Here is a 16,085-nt window from a genome sequence, read left to right as displayed (position 1 = left end):
AGCGGCATTATTCACAATAGCCAAGGGGTGGCTGCAACCCAAGGATCCACTGACAAATGAGCAGATAAAGGATGAAATATTGAAGAGAGCCTGACACATGCTGTAACACGGATGAACCTAGGGGCATCGTGCTGAGGGAAACAAGCCAGTCACAGAAGGACTAGGACTGTTATGATTCCAGTTCTATGAGCTGCTTAGTCAAATTTATACGGAGAAAGTAGAACAGTGATTGGCGGCACTCGGGGAAGAAGGAAAGGGAAATCAGCGTTTCATATGTTCGGAGTTTCATTCTTGCAAGATGAGAAATGTCTGGAGATGGATGGTGGGGACGGTTGTATAATAACGTAAACGTCACTGAATCGTATGCTTAAAATGGTCAATATGGTAAATTCGGTTCTGTGTATTTTATCACAAAAAGCCAGCCAGCTGTCATTCCTGAGCAGAGGGAAGGGAGGCCAGCTCACATGTGTCCTGGGCTTCTGCGGCCCCGGGTCACAGTGGGGAGCTGGCCACTGCTCCCGGCACCCGGCCGGCACACTTGACTTCTGGGCTGGCCTGGGGAGGTCGATTGCCAGTGGGCTTCTGCCTCCTGTCCTCTCTTCTAGGTGGAGCTGGCCTGCTCTCCCCTGCCCATCCCCTGGGGAGGCAGCAAATGGGACAGCAGCTGGCCAGGAACACTCCCAACAGGCATCTGATGCTCATTTCCTGTTGGGGGTGGAATTCTTGGCTGGCCTTTGGCTCCCTCTGCAAAGGTCTGGCCTCTTGGGGACAGTTTTCTCATCTATCACTAGGGGGAAAGGATAGGGCCTGCCCCACTGACCATCATCCCTTGGCCCTATATGCAGCCCTGTTTTCAGAGGGTTTCCCTTGTGTTGGGGTCTCCATGTAGATGACCCTTGAGTCTCCTATTTTAATTCAGGGAAAGGGGAAGTGACCGGTACAACCACAAAGGAGAAGGCAGCTTTTCCCAACTCCTGGCAGCTGCTCAGGGTAACGCCATGGAGATGGTGCTTAGGCAGCTTGGGCATCGGGGGTCAAGGTTGGCTGCCCAGCATTTGCCCTGTCGAAGTGTCCTTCCTGCCTCTGCTATCAGGATCCCGGGCTCCGAGGGGATGGTGGGATCTGCAGCCCTGACAACCACACACCCCGGCCCCATGACTCACAAAGCTTCAGATTCTCCAGAGATTTCCCAATCTGTTTGGGGTTAGGCGAGGCGGCCTGGCAGCGAAGTGTGGGGATTGCACAATGAGGCCACAGCAGGCAGCTACAGAGGCAATGAGCCAGGAACCCTTGCTTCCCATCCTCATGGCCCCTATGTGACTGGATGAACTTGGGATCTGGCCTTTAGTCTCCCCATCTGTTCACCAGGGAGTAAATGGAATAACCCTCCCAGCCCTGGGGCACTGTGGCTCTGTTAGTTCATCTGAAACTGTCACCTGGCAACCCCTCCCCCAAGGACTCAAGGAAATTCAGTGGGAGTCCCCGTTACAGCCACTTTGTGAAGTCTGTCTCCTCCTCACAAGCAGCGCCCCCACAACCCCCAGGACAGGATCTGTGGCTGAGGCCAAAGCTGGCACTTGACCACCACTCGCAAGGAGGAAGAGGAAGTTCTCGGTCCCAGGGGGGCACCCCCAGCTTTGCCTGCCCCACTCTCAGGCCTCAGAGATCTGTGCCCAGCTGATAGGGGGAGCAGGGAATCCACAGGGAGGGAGAGAACAGGGTAGGGGCGAACAAAGGGGTGGGAGGAGCAGGGGCTCTAGCAATAAATAAAAGGGAAGCTGGTGCCCAGCTGGGAAATTCCTTAATGACAGGGTTTTTTCCAGAGGGCAAGAATTCCTAAAATGAGAAATAGTGCAGGAGGTGAGTCCCTAATGGTTGCTCTTCACCAGCAATAGCACCCCTACCCCAGAGAAACAGGACCCCCTGAGGAAGGCCGAGGCCCCTGATCTGATGACCAAGCCTGAGCTGTTGGGGTCTGAGCCTGGTGCCCTGAAGCCTGTCCCAGCCCAACCCCAGTCCCAGAAAGGGAAAGTGCTCCAGTGGGAGGTGCGCAACAGGGGGTTGGACCTCGGGCCACCTGTAGGTCCCTTCGCCTTTCTGAATCATTTTACCCTTTCAAGCAAGGCTTGCTAATGAGAGCGAGTGCTGGGCACCCAGCAGACTGCTCCTGGTGGATGGCTGGCATCCCTGCGGCACCGTGCGCCCAGGGTGCGACCTCGGGCAGGGCTGCTTCCCTGGCTCCTGTGGCCACCCCGGCGTCCAGGGAGGGAGCGCTCTGCCCTGGGGGCCACCCCGGCGTCCAGAGAGGGAGCTCTCTGCCCTGGGGGCCACCCCGGCGTCCAGGGAGGGAGCGCTCTGCCCCGGAGGCCGCCGGTGTCCTCTGCCCCGAGGGAGCGGCGCGGCCCAGAGCGCTGGGGTGCACCCCCCGGGACCCCCGGGCTTGGCGGGTGCCGCGCCGAGCCGCGGGGTTGGGGTCGGGGGCGCGGAGCCCCGCGGCCAATCAGAAGCCGCCGTCGCACAATGGGCCAGCGGCAGGCTGAGCCCAAGGGCCGGAGCTCCCCGGCGCCCCAGGGACCGCGGCGACGCTGGGCCAGCCTGGCCGCCCCGCCCCCGCTGGGAAGGTGTGACGCCGCCCCCCGCCCCCCTCGGTCCGGGTTCGGGGCCACCGGCAGCCCCCGCCGCGGCCTTGGCCTGGGCCCGCGGGTTTTCCAGGGCTGCGGCGGGCGGGGCGGGGCGGGAGGCGGGGCCGAGGGCTATTTAAGGCGGCGCCCGGCTCCGCGGGGACAGCGGCGCCCCGGCCCGGACACAGTAAGTGACCTCCGCCCGCACAGCGTCTGGCCCCGCCGCTCCGCCGCCCGCTCGCCCGCCTGCGCCCGAGTCCCGGCCCGCTCCCCCGACGGAGCCGCCGCCGCCCGACCCGGGAGCGACCCCTCCGAGGGCCCCAGGCCTCTGGCAGCCCCACTTGTAGGGAAACTGAGGCTCCTGCGCTGGCTGGGGGACTCGGGTTTGGTTCTGCCAGCAAAAGGCTGGGTCCTGCGAAGGGCAGGGAGGGAGGGGTGTGGGGAAAGGCTCAGGGGCCTCTGCTCCTTTTGCAGGAGTCTGCCTGGGGGGGTGGGGGGTGGGGGCTGGCTGGCTGCTGTGACCTAGGCCTTGTGACTTCGCCTGCATGGAGGGATGGCTATGCCCTCCCTTTCTTGCTGGGACCCGGAGCCAGGCGAAGAGGCCATGGGAGGCTTTGTGAACCTCAGCCCTGACCCAGGAAGGAGTGGAAGGGGTGTGCGGTGCCCGAGGAGAGGGTGCCACTGCGGGGCCACAGGCTGTAGTCACACAATATTGCTGAGCAGGCCCCTTGAGTCAGTGTGTCCAGGCTGGAGCCCAGCCTAGAGGAATCCCTTTCCTTTCCTCTTCTGCTCTACCCCAAAGCTGAGGTTGGCTTGACAGACACATGGACTCAGGACATGTGTCCTTACGAAGGCTGGCTTGGGGCCAGCATGTGGCTTTGGGGTTTTGCCGCTTCCTGTCAGCAGCAGGTGGGGTGGGGGTCCTCATGCCCGTTTCACAGATTGAGGTAGGAGCTATTGTCCACACTCTAGTGAGTGGTCCAGCTGACCCTCGCCCCCTGCCACTTCTCTTTCCACTGCACCAGCTACCTCTGAAAATCAAGGACTGGGATGGAGCCAAATGGGGCCACTGCAGGACCTGAAAGGGTGAGGAGGATTTTGTACCAGGGAGGCAAGGAGACAGCGATGTTATGTGGGGACCTGCAGGAGGTCAGATAGAGCCTAGCACATGTAAGGAGCAAGGAGGTGTGGGACAGTGAGGGCAGAGGTGAGGCTGGTGGGTCAGGGTGGCCTTCTCCCTCACCCTGGCTGGAGGATGGAGGTGGAGGGGGCGCCCTGGGCAGTCAGGGTGGTGCTGAGTAGCCCCAGCCAGCTGGCCAGACCAGCTCCTGTGGGTGCGTGGTTCAACAACACGATGGGTGAAGAGTGGGAGCTGGGGCAGAGAGCCTAGAAGCCTTGCACTTTGGCTTTGGGGCTCCCCAGAGCACCCGTGACTTGGTCCTAGAGTGGAACTCAGCCCAAACGACACGAGAGAGGTGACTGAGTTCCAGCAGTGTTGGACTCTGCAGAGGGCACGTGGTGAAGCCGTTTAGGAGAAACTTCAGGCTTCCTGCCCCCAAGTGGCTCTGGCCAAACTCAGGGATTGTGATGAGGCCCAGGACAGTTGGACTGGGGGCAGGGGTAGATAGTAGGGGCTGTGGAAAATGTCTGACAGTCCTAATCCACGCCTGCTTTGTGTTTGGGGCAAGCACCTCCCAGCCACCCTCTCCGCCTCAATTTCTCCTGGATGATGGGTCATTCCATGTGCCTCGCAAGGCTGTTGCAGAAGTGAATCAAAGTCATTGTGTTGCATGAGTCACAACTCACTGTATTTACTCTTGGATGGTGGAGGGCAGGCACTATGGTCGTGGATGGCCCCAGACATCAGGGAGGCCTGGCCCTATATGCTCCCCTCTGCTGGGCTCAGCCATGTTCCCCTTCACTGGTCCTGGCCTTGCTTTGATAATGGCCATGGTGCTGGGGAGGGTGCTGCTGGGCACAAGGTGGTCCCACCTCTCTGAATGCAGCCTATGAGGTGGTGGGGGGACATGCAGGCAGGAGGACCCAGCACCGGGTGGGTCTGAGTTTCAAGCCTAAACTGTCACCATAGGGACATTTCCCTGGGGCAGTTTTGCGTAACGAGGATAATAATACTCTTCCTTAAAGGAAATAAGAGAGAGATGGGAGGGATGGGCACCCGGGGAGGGCTCGGAAAGTGGAAGCCTTTGTGATGATGATGTCACCCCATTTGGGAGCAGCAGGGTGAAGTGGGAGCCAGGAAGCCTGGTCCGGGTCTGAGTTACCCCGTGACCTCAGGCAGCTGGGTGCCTCATTGGGCCCCTTGCCCCTGCTGACATGTGAAAGTCTCTTCAGGGTCCTTTCTCAGCCCTTGAACTTTGAGAGGGCACTATGATTTCTAGACCTGAGCCCCAAGGCCAGGGTAGGGAGCTGGTCCCAGCAGGAGCAGGCATGTTTCTGCTCACAGCATCCCTCTCTGGCTCCACGGAGACAAGACAAGAGATGAACCAGGCAAGATAGAGGATGAGGGCGGGGAGGACGGAGCAGCCTCGGGTGCTGTGACCTTCCTGAACCTCAATTCTTGCTCTGTGCCGGGGTCCTGTCTCTGACACCTCTCCCGGGGTCTAATGGGATGCCGGGTGCTCTCCAGTCCTTTCTCCTTGCCCAGAGGGTGGGCTGCCGAGGATGGATTTGCCACAATGAAGTGAAGGCCTCCTCCATCTGGGAGACTTGGCATCTCCAGATTCTTCCCTGCTTCTGGCGATTTGGGGAAGGGGCTGGGGGTATTGGAAGAGGAATTGTGGGCGCTGAGAAACTGGTGTCCGGGGAAGCAGCCACGTTGTTGGTGCCCCTCTGGGCCAGGAGATGGCCAGGCCCTGAGGGCGTGGTGAGACTAGATCGATGGAGCTCATTGCTGCTGCCACCGCCGTGCCGTGCGCTTGGGCCTGGGAGCTGCGGCGAGCAGCGAGTGCTCTTTCATGCCCCCTCCGCCCTGCCCATCTGCAGGCCTGAGCCGGGTGATGCTGAAGATGATGACTTTCTTCCAAGGCCTTCCAGGCCAGCACACTGCGTCAGGGGGTCCTGACCTGCCGGGAAGCTCCCAGAAGTTGCCCTCCACCTCCGAGGTGGAGTCAGAGGCCTCCATGTCGGAGGCGTCTTCGGAAGACCTGGTGCCACCCCTGGAGGCCGCGGGAGCCCCAGACAGGGACAAGGAAGAGGCTCTGAAGAAGAAGAAGAAGAAGAAGTCCAAAGGCCTGGCCAGCGTGCTCAGCGTGTTCACCAAAGGGAGGAAGAAGAAGGGCCAGCCCGGCTCGGCGGAGCCAGAGGGCGACCCCGGGGCCCAGCCCGAGCCGAGCGGCCCGCTGCCCACAGGTAGGCTGACCCCCCCCCCCCCGCGGGGTGGGGACCCGGGATCCGGGCTGGCGGGGCCTGCGGGGCTCCCAGGGGCCCAGGGAAGGCGGGAGGAGGGGCTGGCGGGGGGGGGCGCCCTGCGGGCGGGCGGCGGCGCTCACCGGGTCCCCCCCGCAGCGGAGGAGCTCAAGGCGGAGCTGGAGCGCGGGCGGCTGGAGGCGGCGCGGCCGCTGCTGGCGCTGGAGCGGGAGCTGGCGGCGGCGGCGGCGGCGGGCGGCGAGAGCGCGGAGGAGCTGGTGCGGCGCCAGAGCAAGGTGGAGGCGCTGTACGTGCTGCTGCGCGAGCAGGTGCTCGGCGTGCTGCGGCGGCCGCTCGACGTGGCGCCCGAGCGGCTGCGCCAGGCGCTGCAGGTGCTGGCGGAGCAGGAGCGCGAGGACCGGCGGGCGGCGGCGGCGGCGGCGGGGGCGGGGGCGCCCGGGGGCTCGGCGCTGGTGGCCGCGCGGCCGCGGCGCTGGCTGCAGCTGTGGCGGCGCGCGGTGGCGCAGGCGGCGCAGGAGCGTCTGGGCGCGCGGCCGGCCGCGGACGCCGAGGGCCGCTCGGAGGCGGAGCGCGCCTTCCTGCACATGGGCCGCACCATGAAGGAGGACCTGGAGGCCGTGGTGGAGCGGCTGAAGCCGCTGTTCCCCGCCGACCTGGACGTGGTGGCCGCCTACGCCGAGAGCTACCACGAGCACTTCGCGGCCCAGCTGGCCGCCGTGGCGCAGTTCGAGCTGTGCGAGCGCGACACCTACATGCTGCTGCTCTGGGTGCAGAACCTGTACCCCAAGTGAGTGGGCGCGCGGCGGGCGGCGGGCCTCGGGTCGGTGCCCCCGAGTCTCTAACCCCGGCCCGAGGGCCTCCGAGGAGCCAGGGCGCGCGGGGGGCGGGCGCTTGGAGCCCCGGACACAGTGGCTTCCGCCACGTGCCACGTGGCCCAGCCGGGGAAACCGAGGCAGAGAGACTTCATCGCTCCTACCTGAGCGGTGACCGCGCGGAGCCGGGAGGGCGCTGGCAGAGGAGACCGGCCGTGGGTGACCGGCCCCAGTCCCTTGAGGAAGCCGTCCCTGAGGTGGCGGAGGAGGAGGAAGGACAGGAGGAGGAACCGAATTCGGCCCGGCTGCTGGAAGAGTCGGGAGGGGAGGGGAGAGGGCAGGCCCCCAAGAAGGTGGAGGGAGGGTGGTGATCCCCACCCAGGGAGTCCTCTTCCATGGCCCTCCTGGGAGTTGTGCGGCGCTGGCCAGTGTTCGGATCTACCTGGCAGGCTCCGGGGCACCCCCAGGCAGCACAGACAACAGAGGCCGAGCCGGGCCATATGGCCATTGTGTAGGGTCACCCGGTGAGGCCACCGCAGAGCTGGATTCTGGCCCCCGAGGCCCAGAGCTCCTTGGGTGGGAGGCTGGCTCTGTACACAGAGTGCCTCCGGTTCCCTCCGATTTACCCAGACTCCCTGGGGCCCGGAGCACATCTGTCACTAGACGAGCTGGGTGAGGACAGACAGTGCTGGGTGGAAATGGCCAGGGCCCCAGGGGCCTGGGTTCCAATAGGGCATCCTGGCCCCCCAGTGTAAAGCCTGCAGGAAGCCTGGAGGTACAGACGTGTGAGCAGTGCCTGAGGGTCTCGGGGGCACGTCTGGGTGGCCAGTGGTGTCAGCTGCTGCTGGTGTGTCAGCCTCCAGTGGGGGGCCGGAGGGAGGGCCCTGTTGGGGTGGTGGGTGAGTCAGCGGGGCGTAGGGAAACCGGCAGAGGGCAGGGGCTGCGGGCTAGGCAGGCCAGTCGTGAGCCAGTTTCTCCTGACTCACCAGGAAATACTAGGCGCTTGCACCTCAGCCTTCCTGTCCCAGTGACCTCCAGGCTTTTGGCCTGGGGCCCACTGGGGTCGGCACAGCAGGGAACTGAGGCTGGCACGGCAGGTCTCTGCGGGGAGTGAGTCCGGGGTGGTGCTGTGGAGGCTGTGTGACCAGAGTGGCCAGAGTACAGGGAGCGAAGGGACAGCCACATCCAGGCTGGGAGACGGTGAGAGGGCCATTCCTGAGTGTCCAGGAAGACAAAGGCCCCTGAGGAAGTGCCAGGGCCGGTCGGTCCCTGGGGCTCCAGGATCCCGCAGAGGCGCCAGGGGAGTGAGTGGAGTGGCTGGGGTGGGGCAGCCCTTCCTGCCTGGACTGGCCCATCCTCGGGGGGCAGCCGGGCGGCCTGGGGTGGTGGGACGGGGCTGGCAGGGTGCCCGGTCCGGCAGGCCGGGAGTGCACAGAGGGAGTCAGGTAGGGAGGGGTCTCACGGCTGCTGCCAGAGGAGCAGGCTTTTATCTGTGTGGAATCGAGGCCCTGTGGCAGGGAGGGGCGGAGGAGGCATTGCTGGGGACAAGGAGGCTGCACGGCAGGCCCCTGCAATGAGCCAGGCTCGAGGTGGCGTGGCTGGGGCATCAGGCGGGGTGGCTGGAGGCTGATCTGCTCAGGGGGATCTATTCCGGAGCAGAAGTGGATGGGGAGGAGGGAGAGGGAGGAGAGAGTCCACGCACGCAGGAAGATTCCACAGTTTCTGACCTGAACCAGTCTGAGCGGGTAGGGGACCCATCATCTGAATTGAAGAGGCAGGGGTGGGAGTGGGGGGATTGAGCTCGAGGCCGGCCAGAGGCTGAGGCTGACACTGAGAAGCTCAGCGTGAGCCATGGTGCTAAGTGGGTGCAGTCTTCCTCATGCGGGCCCCCCTCTGCCCACAGTGACATCATCAACAGCCCCAAGCTGGCAGGAGACCTGCAGAGAGTGCAGCTTGGGAGCCTTCTGCCCCCCAGGCAGATCCGGCTGCTGGAGGCCACGTTCCTGTCCAACGAGGTGGTGAGTCAGCGCCAGGGCCAGGGCAAGGGAGGGACAGGAAGGAAACTAGGGGAGGCGCAAAGACGGGACAGGACACAGGCAAAGAGCTTGACAGGGACTTCCACGTGGGCAGGGTGATGGGCTCTGTGCTACCCTGCCCTGCCTCTCCTCCCCCCAGGCCAGTGTGAAGGAGCTGATGACCCGTGCCCTGGAACTGGAGTCACAGCGCTGGGCCCGGGATGTGGCTCCCCAGAGGCTGGACAGCCACTACCACAGCGAGCTGGCCATCGACATCATCCAGGTGACACAGCCCGCCCCTCGTGCTCTCCTACAAGCTGTGTGGCATGCTGTGTGGCATGCAGAGCCCACTCCTGTCTGGTCCCTGTGTGTGTGCAAACACGTGCCCACTCCGAGCACTACCCACCCCTTGTGCCAGCATGTCACCTTCCCCCTCTGCCATCTTAGTCTGGGTGGTCTCTTGCTCAGCTCAGCCCTCACCCCTGCAGATCATCTCCCAGGGCCAGGCCAAGGCTGAGAGCATCACCCTTGACCTGGGTGTGCAGATAAAGAACGTGCTGCTGCTGGAACTAGCTGCGTTCCTGAGGAGGTGGGTGTGCTCCTGCTTGTGTATGGGGCTGGGGGTGGAAGCCACTTCTCTCAGGGCCCCCTCCCCTGCCTGTGTCCCACGTGGGTATCCAAGCTAGATCAGGGTCCCCTTCCTGCCTCTGGTGTGTCTCCCATTAAGAGCAGGAGTTCTTGCCTCTGAACCTCCCACCTGAGCCCTGAGAGCCTCAGGTGATCTGACCACTCGTCAAGAAGCTCTTAGCACTGCAGCCTCCAGCTGCAAAGAGGATGCCCCATGAGGGACTGAGGCCTTGGCCTCCCTTCTGCTGGTACCCTGGGCCTCCAGCCCCGCATCTCTCTTGGCTGCCTCCCTCCCCACCTCCGAGGATTCCTTCATCTACCAGTTTGCCTCCCCATCCTCTCAACACCAATGCCCCCCCCCCCCGACACACGCTGCCCTCCAGCTACAAAAGGACCTGGGAAGGAGTGGGGGCAGCAGGAGCTCTGCAGGAGCCTTGGCCTCACTGGCCTGAGGGTGGGAAGCCAGTTACATGATGCTTAGAGGCTAGCAGCCCTCCCTGGGCTGTAGGGAGCCTGTCGGAAAAGCACTCTGCCAACCCAGGAGGGCCTGTGGGCAGGCCGGAGGCTGCTATTGTGCCTGTTTGTGCTGGTCCTGCAAGTGCCCTTTCCGGTTTCACCAGCTACCAGCGAGCCTTTGATGAATTTCTGGAGAGATGCAAACAGTTGAGAAATTACAGGGCCAATGTCATGGCCAACATCAACAACTGCCTGTCCTTCCGGTAAGGGCCCGAGGAGGGGTCTGTGGGAGTGGGAATCACGGGGCCTGCCAGTCTGTTGGAGGAAGCGGACCACTGGAGAGGAGCGGAGGGGAAGGGCGGGGAGGGGCAGCACGGGGTGCAGAGGGAGGCGGGAGGCATAAGCAAAGATGTGGAATTACAAGGAGCATGGCCAGGGAGGAGATTGCCCAGGCGGCAGCAGCAAACGTCAGGTGCCGGTGGGTCAAGCATTCGCATAAAGGATTTATTCCTTATCTTCTTCTCAAAACGCCCGTATGTAGTGGGTGCGGTGCTTATGTCTAGATGTGGATTAAGAGCAGGTCGTGCAGGCGTTCTCTGGGATGAGGCGGCTCGGTGCTGCCTAGGGAGCAGGGATGGGGTGACCTGGACTTGCTTCTGCAGGGGATGGGGAGTTCTAGGGGGTTCTAGGTTTAGGAAGTGGGCCTAGGGCCCATGGGCTCTCTGGGTAGGGCGCTGTAGTCTGGACAGGGCTGGGGTGACCTCCCTACCTCCTTCGGTGTCCTTCTAGCACCGCCATGGAGCAGAAGTGGCAGATACTGCAAGACCTCCCGGGCCACCTGATGGGCCCCCTGAGTGACCTCAAGAGTCACGGCTTTGACACCCTGCTCCAGAGCCTGTTTGGAGACCTGAAGGTAGCTGGAGCCCGCCTCCCGGGGTGCATGCTGAGCTTAGCGCTGGGGGGGCACAGGGATGGGAGGGAGGAATGGCCTAAGCAGGGACCTGGATGTGTGTCGCCTCAGGGATCGAGGCCCTGGAGGCCTTTTGACTGACCTGCAACTTCAGCCTGGACTTGGCCTCAGAGGAGTCCCCAGGCTGCAATACACAGGGAAGCTTTAGTGCCCCCCACCACCCGAGACTCAGCCCTGTCCTGAGGCCGTTTTTACTCCAGCGCCCCCAGACCCTCCTGCCTGCGCCCTGCCCCCATGCCTCACGCCCAGCTGGGCGCTCAGAGCCCTTGGCAGCACCGCCACCTCTGCTGTGGCCACGAAGTCTACGGAAACCCCTTGGCTCCCTGGGCAGAGGGTGAGGCAGGGGCCCTGGGAAAAAAGAGCAGGGGTTCCCTGCCTGCCGCCATGGGAACCCACCGTGGCCCTCCTGCCCAAGGCGGAAGGCAGTGGGTAGCCAGCCGGGGGTGAAGGCCGGGCGGTGACCCTGGACAACTTGGCACAGGTCCTCACAGCCCCAGCCAAGCTCAAGTCTTTGTTTATGCAGGAATTTATTTATTTCGGAGGGAGCGGTGGAAAAGGCCTGGAGGCAGGCAGATGGCCCGCCCAGCTCTAGAGCTGCAGCTGCTTGACCTTGGAGAAGGGTTCATGGCCCCTGTCTCCTCTTCCTGTCTGCGAACAGGACCCAAGTTCTGCCCGGGTGCCCTGGGGGTCCTGGAGGCCCCTCCTGGCCCTGCGCTGGGCCGTGCGTGCGGGTGTGCGTGCGTCGGGGGCTGGCTGGCCTTCCTCTGCAGGTGTGACCACATCCCGTTTCTCTGCCGTCACAGCCGCTGTTCAAGAGGTTCACACAGACCCGCTGGGCGGCCCCGGCGCAGACCCTGGGGGACATCATCTCCACCGTGGGCGAAAGGCTGCCTGAGTTCTCCGAGCTCCACGACTGTTTCCAGAAGGTGAGGAGGTGCTGGGCTGTGGCTGGGCCTGTTGGGCAGCGGGGAGGGTGGGCACGGTCCAGACACACACCTTAACGAGTGTGCATGCACATACCTGTAAACACACGCACATGTACCCACACAAGCACACGTATGCACTTGTTTGCTTGGCATCCGCCCCTCCCTGGACTCCTGGCTTCGAGGGAAGGTGGTGAGCTCCCCGTCAGCGACGGCCCCCACACCCCTGCCTGCTTGCCCTCACAGGAGCTCATGGAGGTGGTGCACCTGCACCTGGTGAAGGAGTACATCATCCGCCTCAGCAAGCGGAGCCTGGTCCTCAAGGTGGTGGAGCAGCAGCGGCAGCTGGCCGAACACATCCTGGCCAACGCTGAGGTCATCCAGCGCTTCTGCACTCAGAACGTAAGCTCCTGCCTCCCCCTCCCAAGCCCTGCGGGCGCCAGGGCCGCCTCTGGGCCTCTCCAAACCCAATGGGTTCTGATCTGAACTTCTCTGGGCCCTCCGGCGCCCTACGGGGAAGGGGCGGCCTGCCTCCAACCAGACCTGTGCCTGCAGGGCTCGTCAGCGACCTGGTTGCACCACGCCCTCCCCACGCTCGCTGAGATCATTCGCCTGCAAGACCCCAGTGCCATCAAGATTGAGGTGGCCACTTACGCCACCCGGTACCCCGACTTCAGGTGAGAATGAGGGCACCGCAGAACTGGGCATTCCGTCCGCATGGCCCCGCTGGAGCTGGCCAGAGCCTGATGGGGCTGGACCCAGGACTTCGGGACTAGTAGAGCTCAGTTACTGACCACGATGATGCAGGCCCAGCAGCTAACCTTTGCTGAGTGCTGACCACGTGTCGGGCGCTGTGCTAAGGTTTTTACAGTGGCTCATGCCCTTGAACCTCACTACAACCTTATAAAGCTGATGCTTTTCACCCCCATTTTGCAGATGAGGCCTGGAGAACTTAAGGGACTTGTCTAAGGTGACCCATCTAGCCAGTGGTAAAGCCAAGATGGCAAAGCCAGGTAGCCTGTCCCCACAGGCCACACTTTTAGCCTTATATGATATTGCCCCTTAGAGAGGAAGCTAAGACCAGAGAGATAGGGACCTGCTAGAAGCCGTGGAGGCTTAGCCCCCAGCTGTCTGAGGATCTGATGAGCTAGGGCAGTTGTTTCTCTAGGCTGAGTCTTCTGACATGGTAGGGAAAGTGTGAACAGACTGGAATCGGGTTGCTTAACCTAGTCTAGCCCAGTCTAGCCTGTGGCTGATCCACTCCATCGGTCTACCTGCCTCTCTCCTTGTCTACACACTCACCCATTCATCCATCCACCCATACAAACACCCATCTACTCATCTACTCATCTCTCCATCCATGTAGCTAGCCATCCATCTGCTCACCCACCCTTCCACCTATCTATTCAAATATCTATCTCCCCGTCTAGCCATTCATTCCTCCATCTATTCACCTACCTATTCATCCACCGGTCTACCCATCCATTCATTCATCTATCCACCCATCCATCTACCCACCCACCAATCTATCCATCCATTCATCCACCTATCCATCCGTCCACCCACCCATATAAATACCCATCTACTCACCTACCCATCCACCCACTCATTCATCCATTCACCCACCTATTCATCCATCCATCTATCTGCCCATTCATCCATTCATCCATCTACCCATCCACCCACCTGCTCACTTCCCATCCACTCATCCATCTACCCATCCATCTTCCATCCACTCATCCTACCATTATTGAGTGGTTTCCTGCTAAGTGCCAGGCTCTGTCCAAGGTACTGGGATGCAATGAAGTTCAAGACAGACCAGGTCTAGTCCTCCCTCGCGTAGCTCACACCTAATGAAGTAGTAATAATGAGGTAGTCAGATAAAGAAATAAACTTATGAACTGTAAAGATTGTTTAACCAAGGTTGTTGAATGATAGGAGGTGCTGACCTGAGAGATGGGAAATCTTGGGAGAGGTGACATTTTAGCTAGGCCCTGAAGAGTGTGGAGTACAAAGACCTGAGGTGGACAAGGGTTTGGTGCACTCTAGGGAAGGACAGGTGACCTGTGCTGCTGGGGCACAGTGGCCAAAGGGGAATGAGACCTCCCCTTATGGGCAGGGCTTGGCTGCAGGGCCCTGTGGATGGGGCCAGGAGTCTGGGGAACTGGGGAGAGGCGTGAGTAGGGCTGTGGGTGATGAGGCTAGAGGCTGAACTGACAGGATGCTCTCCCTGCCAGCAAAGGCCACCTGAATGCCATCTTGGCCATCAAGGGAAACCTGTCAAGCAACGAGGTCAAGAGCATCCGGAGCATCCTGGACGTCAGCGAGGGGATGCAGCAGTCCTCCAAGCCCCTGTTTTCACTTATAAAGGTCGGTTAGCTTTTCCTGCGGCTTGGCCTCCTTGTGAGCACCCATCAAGCATCGGACGCAACCCCACGGGTGGGCAACCACCCGACTTCATGGCCCTCAGCAGGCTTCCTGCCTACTGCTGCTGCTGCTGCTACCCAGCCTCAGCCGAGGTACCGCCCCTGGGAGACTGGAATTGGACTGACCCAGGTTACTTAGCTGTCCCAGGGGGCGGGAGGGCCCATCCTGCGGAGGCAATGAGGCAATCCCCAAGAAACTCTGTAAGTGACGGTTGATCTACATGTACTGGAGGAGGGGGCCAAGAGGGAGACTGGCCGAGTATAGCCCCCCAGTTACCTCCTGTCCACGGGGCCCGCCACGGTCTATCCTAACTGCCCTCCCCGTGGCTGGGTCTGAGCGCCTTCCCAGCTGCCGGGGGACAGGGGCCCGCCCATCCCGCCGCCTCTGACCCAGGCAGTGAGTGGGGCTCAACGTGTTCATGGGATCGAAGGCAGAACTAGGAAGGAATGAAGAAAGCAACAACGAACTCTTATTTGGAATCTGCACACCCTGGGTCTTCCACCTGGAAGTCATCCTGAGGTCTAGACAGGGCAAGCTTGACCTCTGACCCCTTGGCTTCTGTTTCAGTGTCCCATTGCTGCTAACACGTTTCCACAAATGTGGTAGTTGAAACCAGAACTTCTCTTCCCGCTCTGGAAGAAGTCCGACACAGGTCTCCTGGGCTAAAACCAAGGTGTCCGTGGGGCTGGTTCCTTCTGGAGGCTCTGCGGGGAGGTTCCTTGCTTCTCCCAGGTTTTGGAAGCTGCCTGGATTCCCTGGCCCATGGCTCCCTCCATCATCAAAGCCAGCAGTGGCCAGACGAATCCTTTTCACATCACAGACCTCAGACCTCCCCTCTGGCCCCCCTCTTCCACTTTTGAAGGCCCTTTTGATTACCTTTGGCCCACCCAGGGCATCCGGGATCAGCCCCGACTTTAAGGTTAGCTGATGAGTAACCTTCATCCACCTGCAACCTCAGGCTCTTTCGCCTTGGACCCTGATGTACTCACAGGTTCCAGGTGTTAGGACGTGGGCTTCCTGGGGTGGGGGGCCTGAGGTTCCCCCCACAAGGCCTCCATCAACCCCCGGCCCTGGAGTGTCCGTCATCCTACCCTAGGAAAACGCGGCTTCAGGAACACTTCCAGGCCTCTGAGCTTGAGAGGGCGCCCGGCAGGCTCCTGCGGGACTCAGTCCCATGCATCTGAGCGCACTGCGGTGGGGTCGGGGGCCAGGGCTCTTGGGTTTGTCCCCTCTTTCCAGGTACTGTGGCCAGGAACTGGCCTGTGTAAGTGGTGTACAAGGGACTTTACGTCTGTAGGAGTTAGTATATTTGATGTTGTTAATATTATTTTTGATAGTACCGCTTTTGTATGTATGTACTCAGGACAGGGTCTGAGTTTTTATAGCTTAATATAAAACTGATTTTTAAAATGGCTTGGAGTGATTTATTTTGGGAGCAGGAATGGGCAGTGGTGGCTTCCTTAGCCTCCCGGGCTCTCGCAAATCCTGTCTCCCCAGGCTCTGTGTCAAACCCTCTGTGAGTCCAGCCCTACGCCACCTCCTCCCCCTTCTCACCAATGAGCATGAGCTTTGAAGGGGAGTCGGCCTATGGGGGACGACCAGTCACTTTGCTCTTTCGTGCCTCAGTTTCCTTACCTGTAAATAGGAGACCATAAGCTGGTTTGGTCTCTCCCACATTTCTTCTGAGGATGGGGGTGGGGGGTAGGGTGTGGGATCCTGACAATCTTTTCAACTCCAGCTATGGGGCCCAGTGGGAACTGACCTTATATTTCTGGAACTGACCTCATAGCTGTGGTCAAAGGAGCCCCACAGTCTGTCTGCAGAGATGGCCCTAGCTCACCTGGACA

At 61.4% G+C, this 16,085-nt stretch overlaps 1 protein-coding gene across 3 annotated transcripts; it reads left to right on the top strand.

Moving 5' to 3' along the window:
• Positions 1 to 2,799: 2,799 nt before the first annotated feature.
• TNFAIP2 (TNF alpha induced protein 2) lies at positions 2,800 to 15,650 on the top strand. Of its 3 annotated transcripts, none has more exons than XM_055304415.1 (12): positions 2,800 to 2,808; positions 5,625 to 5,990; positions 6,147 to 6,795; positions 8,724 to 8,838; positions 8,996 to 9,118; positions 9,324 to 9,424; positions 10,083 to 10,181; positions 10,708 to 10,831; positions 11,692 to 11,814; positions 12,058 to 12,213; positions 12,367 to 12,488; positions 14,049 to 15,650. In XM_055304415.1, the coding sequence occupies exons 2-12, from the start codon at positions 5,639 to 5,641 to the stop codon at positions 14,188 to 14,190; spliced, it is 2,106 nt and encodes a 701-aa protein (XP_055160390.1). In that variant the 5' UTR covers positions 2,800 to 2,808; positions 5,625 to 5,638; the 3' UTR covers positions 14,191 to 15,650. The 3 variants fall into 3 exon arrangements, with proteins under 3 accessions (XP_055160390.1, XP_055160391.1, XP_055160389.1); XM_055304416.1 differs by lacking the exon at positions 2,800 to 2,808 and adding an exon at positions 3,140 to 3,707; XM_055304414.1 differs by lacking the exon at positions 2,800 to 2,808 and having other exon boundaries at positions 3,140 to 5,990.
• The last annotated feature ends 435 nt before the right edge of the window (positions 15,651 to 16,085 follow it).

Source organism: Nyctereutes procyonoides, unplaced genomic scaffold, assembly GCF_905146905.1.
Source record: "Nyctereutes procyonoides isolate TBG_1078 unplaced genomic scaffold, NYPRO_anot_genome, whole genome shotgun sequence".
NCBI classification, from domain to species: Eukaryota; Metazoa; Chordata; class Mammalia; order Carnivora; family Canidae; genus Nyctereutes; species Nyctereutes procyonoides.
This window is presented reverse-complemented; position numbering and strand designations above follow the sequence as displayed.

Bases quoted from the DNA above. Each gene is read 5' to 3' on its own strand.
- TNFAIP2 (XM_055304414.1), top strand. From the start codon at position 5,597: ATGCCCCCTCCGCCCTGCCCATCTGCAGGCCTGAGCCGGGTGATGCTG. The intron at 6,796-8,723 runs GTGAGTGGGCGC...CTCTGCCCACAG, and splicing joins GTGCAGAACCTGTACCCCAA to TGACATCATCAACAGCCCCA. The intron at 12,489-14,048 runs GTGAGAATGAGG...TCTCCCTGCCAG, and splicing joins ACCCGGTACCCCGACTTCAG to CAAAGGCCACCTGAATGCCA.